General features: G+C 31.4%; 1 protein-coding gene across 1 annotated transcript in view; it reads left to right on the plus strand.

The window, feature by feature from the left end:
* LOC129225015 (sarcoplasmic calcium-binding proteins I, III, and IV-like) overlaps window positions 1–7,316 on the plus strand; it is a 30,676-nt gene extending 23,360 nt beyond the window's left edge. Inside the window, exons 4-7 of the mRNA XM_054859564.1 lie at window positions 334–471; window positions 3,792–3,900; window positions 6,157–6,254; window positions 7,040–7,316. Coding sequence (XP_054715539.1) covers window positions 334–471; window positions 3,792–3,900; window positions 6,157–6,254; window positions 7,040–7,153 — 459 coding nt within the window. The 3' untranslated portion in view covers window positions 7,154–7,316. The remainder of the gene's footprint in view (window positions 1–333; window positions 472–3,791; window positions 3,901–6,156; window positions 6,255–7,039) is intronic.
* The last annotated feature ends 1,509 nt before the right edge of the window (window positions 7,317–8,825 follow it).

Below are 8,825 nucleotides of genomic sequence, written 5' to 3' on the forward strand. Positions count from 1 at the left end.
TGATGGTCAAAAACTCCGTTTTTTCTTTAAAAAAGTTAATATTGCTTTAAATTCAATAAATTTTGATGTAAACAAACTTGCCTTAAAATGTCGCTTTAGTAGAGACTTAGATATATCTTGAAACCACTAAAAAATGTAATTTTCTGTCATTAAAAGGTTTTTAAAAAAGGTCCCATAAAGTTAAGCAGTTTAACATTACGCGTATACAGTGACCGACTTCCCTTAATGCTATATTTCAATTAAAGACGGAGTTCTTAAATTATTTGGTTGCAGATGTATATGCCTTGCGCATTTGTTTTCCTCAATCTAAATTATAAATGCTTTTCTATGCAGTACGTTTGTAAATTGAATGGTTGGCTACCTGAATCTGAAAAATACGAAATGACAGAAGATCTTTTTCGGTCCATTTGGAAGTCGTTAAAAACAGAGGCTGATGAAGATGAAGACGACGCTGTCACTGCAGATGAATGGGTGAGTTTCAATTTGTTCGAGCATTCTAGGGGCCCTTTGTCACGAAAACTATGTTTAAAAATATTAATTATTTTTCATCATAAACTAGTATTTTTAAGTATATTTGCATGCAAATTTATAAAAATTTTTGAGTGTTAAATTTGTAAGAAAATTTTCAAAACTTAAAATATGCAATAAAATATGCTATTTTTTTCCAAAAATAAACGTACAGCCTGAGCGCATATACCAACAAATGTTGGTTATGTAAATTCTTTTTTCATGCTCATCGAGGTCTATTTTGTAAGATTTGCGGCAAATTTAGTACGCTGATATGTAACGAAAAAGCCATAAATAATGAAATGCTGCTGTTTTTATTAACATATTGGTATATTTCCTAGATAACAGTATAGAAACAAAGTACGCAGATTTTTAGAAAAAATCTGCGTGATATCATTTTAAGTTATCATTTTTAAAATAAGCAAATTTAATATAAAACTTCATCTGGAGAAAAATGCATTTTGAGTTTAAAGTTTCAGCTTTCTGCCATAGATTGTACACATGCACAGGTCAATATCTCTTCTTCGAATGAACGTAGAGGCAAAAATTGACCAGCTTAGTAAAGTTAACGAATTGATTGATTTAACCGATAAATCCATAAAATAAATTTGAAAAAATATTGACAAAAATAGCCATTTCAAACTTTTTTTTATACCTTAATGCAGTTTATGCAGAATCAATTGAGTTTTAAATTCTTATGACTGTCATGAGTATTGCCTTTTTTCATAGCAATATTAATCAAAATTATTTTCTAACAACTGCATAATTTTTAAAATAAGCTTTTCCGGTGCCGTTGAATTGATAATTGAGGCAAGAGTTTTCACAGTCAACCAAGTAGTTGAAGAAAGAATTGGATGTGTTGTTGTATTAGATTAAACTGTGCTTTCAGTGACATACAGTCGAACCTGCTAAATGGAATAGCCATTTTCCCACGAAAAAATATTCTTATAAGCGGGATATTCCATTAACCAGCATCAAAACAACACATTACATTGGTTTGGTACATTGAAAATGTAGGGGAAGCTGCTGTACCCACGGACGTTTGTACTTACGAATGTTGGTCGGGAATAGGGAAGTTTTCGATTTTTCAATTTTATTTTTATATGATAGAGTAACATGTATGAACATCATAGGTGAAAAAAATTTTGCGATACGATAAGTAGTTTTTTTTTAAATTAATTTTTAAAGTTCAAGCGTCTGTGACGTCAGATGGCATAGGAAGTGACGTTATGCGCCTTCCGGTAGGGCAGAAGCCGAAGGTCACGCATTCGACTTCGAAGACGAAACGTAAAAGGCTATCTCCTCGCATTTAACTCCTCGCGTTTCTGGAACATTAAATCTCTCATCCTCTCGGAAATATTCGAATATCCTCATTGATGTTACATGAGGAAGATTATTTAGATTGTGCTTTAACGAATCCGGTCTCCATAGTGTGTTCAAAAGGATTATTGAATTTCTAAAAAATATAAATATCAGCTCGCTCAAAATATTCCTAGCGAAAACAAGGGATCTTCGGCGGAAGGCTGCCCGTTCGCGCCCTGTGACGTAGGCTAGTGACGTTTCAGAAGCGCGCACTTTTGCGCGTGGATTTTTAAAAATTCATTAAAAATCAACCACGGTGTTTTAAAATTCGGCGATGGTGAATTTTTTAGTTTTGAGGGTCAATTAACAATATCCAATAGCCAAAATATGAACATTTAATAGGTTGCAACTTCCCTAATTGGGGTTCAACGTGTGTGTCACAACCCTCTCCAATACTCGAGAAAGTTTCAACGTCATCAAACGAACATTTAGGATTCTATCACATTATTTCGTTTTAAGTAGGATCTAAGTAAAAAAAAAACATGAACAATTTCTTTTTTTTTACTCCGTCGTGGGTTGTATTATTAATTTTTGTTGTAGGTATCATGGTTCCCTATATTTTGAAGGTTTTGTTCATGTGGACCTGTCGATGTGACTGCCTTGCAAAACCAAAATGGCATACCTTTGTACCCAAGAACACACAACCATGCGCATCCACGGACAGCAATTTTTAGTCTCCTTGGGTCACACCTGAGTCTTCTTACAATGTGAAGTACCTCAAAATGGTGCCTTGTCATCAACGTCCAAAAATTGCTTTTAACAATGATGATGAATTTAAAGTACGACTTGAAAATATAGTGTTGAAGTAACCCCCACAACTGTTGTAGGATCTACAGATCGTCAATCCCACCTATTTTTATTTGAAATCGATTTTTCTAGATTTTTGTTTGTTTAATCGAAACTGAGTTTTCTGTGGTGATTTAATTTTGGTTAAAGGTTTCAATTTGCATATAAATTGAAGTTATTATGTAAGAACATAGAGAGCCATACTATCATGAATCTAGTTTTTTTTTGTTTAAAAGCATATTAATTATTCATAACATCATTAACTCTCTTAAGAATTGTAACTTTTTTAAAGAGTTCACTGACGTTAAAAATTAAGGAAAATTTTTAAAAAAATTGAAAAAAATCTTCGATTAATTTTTAAAGTTTAATTTCTGTTGGATGTGTTATTTAATGTTATTTTTAATGTATGTTTGAAGTATTTCAATATAAAATGGCTTATGAAAATGCATTGAGTACAAATTAGTTCTTCAGACCTATTTATATATTATTGTTTTATATGTCCATGGGTACAAAGGCACCTGTCCGCGGGTGAATGGGTTGCTGTACCCACGAACAAAAAAGTTGGTTTTTAAGAAAAAAAATTTTGAGGTTGAAAGCTTTGAGATTTTCACCTGATAAAATTGCCAAATTAGATGATAAGTTGTGGTATCTGCCAGAAAAGTTTTCGGATCGATTATCCATTCCCAGAGACTAGCAAAAATTTTGTCCGTGGGTACAGCAGCTTCCCCCATTATATTAAGCGGATATTCTTTTATCCGATATCCTATTTAGCGGGCTCGACTGACTTTGTTTATTTAATGACCCTGCAAGACTATTCCGATTTAATACTCAGAGAGAAGTGGATGAATAATCCATTCGACTGTATGTTATCTAGCGTCGTGTCCGTTCATATTAACGACATTAGAAAATGCTCTCTTGAAAATAACATTTAAATAGATTGATAAAAAATGATAAACATAGAGATAGTCAAGCATATAGAAAAAAACAGAGAAGAACGAAATACTAATCCCATTAAAAAATCATTAAAATAAAAAAAAATGACGTGGAATGCCAAAGAAAGAAATGAATAATAATTTGATTTTGAGTATTTATGCTGTTTGAAAATTTATGTCTTATAAAATATTCCTTTTTTATAGGTTAAAATGTGGGAGCAATTGGATAAAACATTACGGCAGGGAAGCAGCGCCTTACCAGAATGGTTGACAACGTATTTATGGTGTCGGTTTAATATATATGATAGAACAGGTAAGTTTATGTTCACCATAAATAGTTTCAGTGTCAATCGCTTTTCAAAAACATGTAGGTTTGACAAACAGTATACATAGTCTACGGAATTTTATAAATAGTATCAGAATATTTAATTTTTTCAACAGAATAAGTTTTTATAACGAAACGTTTCTAGAAGTATGCACTCATAAACACTTCTGTAAAGATTAGTTAGTTTATCTTTCGTTTTCGTAAGTTTTCGAGGTTTTTTTTCCTGCTGAAATAGATGTTTATTAAAATTATAGATTTTATTACTATTTTTTAATTAAAAGGTCTATTACATTTTTTAAAAAATTAATGTAGCAGTAATTACTCTAAATTACTAATGTATTCTCATTCGCTGTTACTCGAAATCTTTTAGAGCAAACATTAACGTGCTTGAAGGAGGAAAATTGTATTTAAATTTTCAGAGTAAAAAGGTCTCCAAGACACACGTCTCGATCCGTATTCACACAAAGGCATTCACATTCATAGTGCTAATAACTGTTCAATATAAGAATTTTTTTCCTTTGTTTCTTCGAGGATTCTAGCCAGTGCTAAGCTGTAGATGCAGCTATGTCTCCCTGGCATAAGTTTACCTCTATCTTTCTGGATTAAAACTTTTCCTCCATTTCAGGTATTCACTTAAAAACATCGTTGTAAATAACTGAACCAGATGTAAAATGTTATAATTTCTATAGCAGAAAAAAAATAATAAAAAACCTCTTTAAGTACATTCCAAAAATACCCACTGAAGTAAACGAACTAAAAATTACCACAGATTATTTTTCACCCTAATTCAAAGTAGACTTTACTTAAAACATCTGCGAGATTAAATTTAAGTTGGTTGCAGAATGAATCCATTAGTTGAAAAATATTTTCCATCAGTTTATCACAGCATTTACAAAATAAATATTCTGAAATGTCTATTAAATAAAATTTCCGTGTTATAATACGTATACTCTCTTTCCAAAAGAAATAAATAATTAATGAATTTCAGCTGTATCATAATTATTTAAAAAAATAATAATAAAAAGACTGGCTTAAGACGTTATAATTTCTAAATTTCTGAACACCAAGATACACTATTTATGCGAGGATTAAAACGCGTCCATAAGCTACGGGGTTCAGTTTTATGATATTAGCAACCTGCGCTTTAAAAACAAACTAAAATATCGTATTTTCAACTTATTTTAGTGCTTATAAATCAGGAGTTTGTGGACTCTCATTCATAAACGTGTGTTTTTTGTGTGTATGTTTTTTTTTTAAACTAGTATACGTGTAGCTGAAATATTTTTCGTTAGGTTAGCTATGTGTTACTCAAATTTATTATGGTTTGCTTATTACGCATCTAAAAATATGTTTCAGTGAAACATGTTCCCGGTTGATGAAATAAATTTTGTTGAAAGTGACACTTATTTTCCTTAAATTTGACCTATTGGTAAAGATATCCATCACCTATCTCGCCTCATTGCTTCTTTTTTTAAAAAAAAGACGTTTTAAATGAAAAAAAAGTTTTTTTTTTTTTAAACTCAGGTTTCTAATTGTTTGTCAAATGTGTTATTTATGTTCCTGCTAATATGATGGAGTCTCCGGCCAGAAAACATTGCACATACCAGCTTCACAAATACAACAGTTGTATTTATTTTAATAGTTGTGCTGTTATTGTATTACAATATTTGCGCAACTATTTTTCTTGTTTGCAATATTTTTGAGCAGGTATTTGAAATTGAAAGCTTTTAACATTTTGAATATTTAGAAACATATCAAAGCGCATGTTTATCATTTTATGGTGCTCTTAAGATAAAAGCGTCTATTTAAAAAAAGTTCCTAATCATAACGTAAAAGATATTATAGTATACATTGTATCCTAGAAGTTTTATATATGGTTGATTCTCCAAGACACGGCTCTCGATAACCTGGCGGAATCCGCAAAAGAGTGCAAAATTTTGGCTGGATAAAAAACTTTTCGCGGGAAACCTGTTGCATGTGCATTCTCGATAATTACCTCTGAATTCCGACTCCTTTTCACTTCATATTAGTATGTTTTCGAGCCTCTACTGAGGATGATTTCTTCCGGAGTACTCTTGTTTCTCTTGCATAAAAACATTAATGTTGTAAAAATTAATAAAATAAATTACTTTACGAATGGTGAAGATAAGAGAAATAACAACAGCCTGAATGTGATATCGTCCGGCTGTTATTGTTTCTCTTGCGTGAAAACATTAGTAGTGTAAGAGTTAATTGTCGTTTCAGGTGACGGCGCTATCGACGTGGAAGAATTTGCATATATATTAGAAAATTTTGGTGTACCAGAGCGGCAATCAAGACAGTGTTTTGTAATGATGACACTGGTAGGTGACATTTTACTTTTTCTTAAAAATAGCGCTTACATAGCTGAATTATAAAAAAAAATATTACAAACTGTTCTTCAAAAGGTAATAATTTTAACAATGCGGTTTTTATTTCAAAATAGCAGCCTTTTTTTGGATAATTTTATACCTTAGTTGCTTAAACTTTACCTGTAATAGTTCTTGCCTGCCGAAAAAACGTCATTTTTAAGTAAAAAAATGAAAAAAATACACAAACACACACACACCAGCACTTAGTTTTACTAAAAAGATGTGCAAATCGTAAAATGTATTGAATGAGGAAAATATATTATTATTATTGCAACCACTTAAAAATAAAATTGGAAATAATTGCAAAAAAGTTGTAAGGAATCTTGTGGTAGCCATAAATGTACACTGTCGCATTAAGTACCAGATAATTAGGTGATAATTAGGTTCAGAACTAATTTTAAAGAACAAGAAAAGAAAGAATAAGTAATTCTTAAGAATAAGAAAAAGAAAATAAATACCCAGCCTGACTCCAGAACTAAAGAGGCTTTATTGTAGTCCTACCAGATTTTGTTCTGTTCGCAGGAAGCTTACAAATTTAAAAAAAAAAAAAATATTACATACATTTTTAAAATAATATATTATAAGAAAACTCAGTTTTGTATTGCAAATGCAAAATTTACGAGATTTTTTTTTAAACTTAAAGTATAAAAGCATTTTTCCTAAATATAGTGAAACATACTTAAAATATTTATTAATTTCAAGTAGTTTTAACACAAACTTTTTTTTTCTTTTTTCAGAACGATACCAAGCCCCTGGACTTCGCATACTTCTGTGAACTAGCGATTGAGTATTACACTTCGGATGATCCCAGTGCTTTAGGAAATTTTATAACTGGACAACTTAATTTCTAATACTAGTGAACCATTTTGAATGGTTCATATCAAATACAGATATCTGAAATTTATTTAGTAAGGCTCAATGATGAACTAAAGCAAGTTGAAAAAACATCAAGTATAATTTGTTTTCCAGATCTGTATCCATTCAGCAAAGAAAAAACATAAATGAATTTTTTTTCATTGATCAATTTTCTTATTTTGAAATAATGATAGGACATACGGAATCCCTCTTTTTAAGGAATAACAAATTAATTAGTTTATGACTTTTTAAACAACTATAAGTCCTGTGATCCTTGTTTTTCATAAAAGTTACGGTACATGATGTAAGAATAAAAATAGAAAATTACAATATCGCTGAAAAATATTGTTTTTAAAATTATTTTCGTAAAACCTTTAGACTTCATTTCGAAATAAGACTACGTTAAAAAGAATCGCAATCTAGTGTTATACTAGAAATTATTACCAATTCATTTCAAAAAAACTTGTTAGGTATCAAGCGACTTTGCATGAAAAAACACGAAAACACATTTGTAAGCAATAAGAACTAAAAAACTTGTTTACTTGTTTTATGGATAAATAAACTGAAAAGTGGCGGGTTGCATGCTGTGGTAAAACGATAGTGGAATTTTTCAAAGTTGTCCTGTTAAATTACATTTCTTTGATATTAACAAATTCACGCACGCTGTACAAGACCAAATAAATGTTAATTTCAAATTTTCATTTTCAGATTTCCTTACGGTCACTAAAATGTTTCTTCTGAATATTGAAATCAGCTATTATATACGCTTTTTTATGTTTAGACTTACATTGCTTACGTTTTCACGCTACAAATATTTTCAAACAGACTGGTTGGTAGGAGAAAGTATGGATTCTCTATTTGCAGTTTTTCAACGATCTTTGACTACACAAATTAGAACGAGGTTAATAGTAAAACACTTTGAGAAGTTTACGCTCCCCCGTTAATTTCTTGAAATTGAAGTCAAATTTAGGCTATCATTGGTCACGTTAAGAGGGATCATGACCCCTTTAACCCACCCTCTGGATTTGCAGTTGAGTGTTTAAACTAAAGATGATCGACTTATAACAGCCGATATAAAAAGTCAACTTAATTTAAAAACATAATATAGTGAATTTTTTAACAGCAGATGGCAGCACTATAGAACATCGTGGTGTTACTTTTTGCATTGTAAATATTTCATCGGAATTATGCCGATCAATTAATTCACAATTTTAAAACAAGATGTTCCGTCCAATTAACGACCGTCCAACTAAACGAGCTTTCTTTCCCGTGTACCAATATCAACTTTCTGATACGTGATCAATTTTCTCAAAATTTCCTAAAAGCGCATATTATTTCAAACCAGAGGCGGCGATTGTGGCTCAAAAGGGGGGAGGGAGGAATGAAGCAGCAAAATATGAAAAAAAAAGCTACAAAATTTTGTAAGGACTGGTTTGGAGAGGAGAGAAGTGGAAATTGATGTAAATCTATCAACTTAACTCACGTTTTTCTTAAGAGTTTGATGAATTATGTACACAATAACCCGGGAGGCCTACTCGGGGGAAGGGGGGTGTCATAATGAAATTTTTAATGGGGGGGGATTTGAATGGTATTTTTTCCATTTGGGGTGGGACGTCTTCGCGATATTTAGGGGGGGGGGCCCTTGCTGTTATGGGGTTCGCCCTTGCT

Source organism: Uloborus diversus, chromosome 1 (genome assembly GCF_026930045.1).
Source record: "Uloborus diversus isolate 005 chromosome 1, Udiv.v.3.1, whole genome shotgun sequence".
NCBI lineage: Eukaryota > Metazoa > Arthropoda > Arachnida > Araneae > Uloboridae > Uloborus > Uloborus diversus.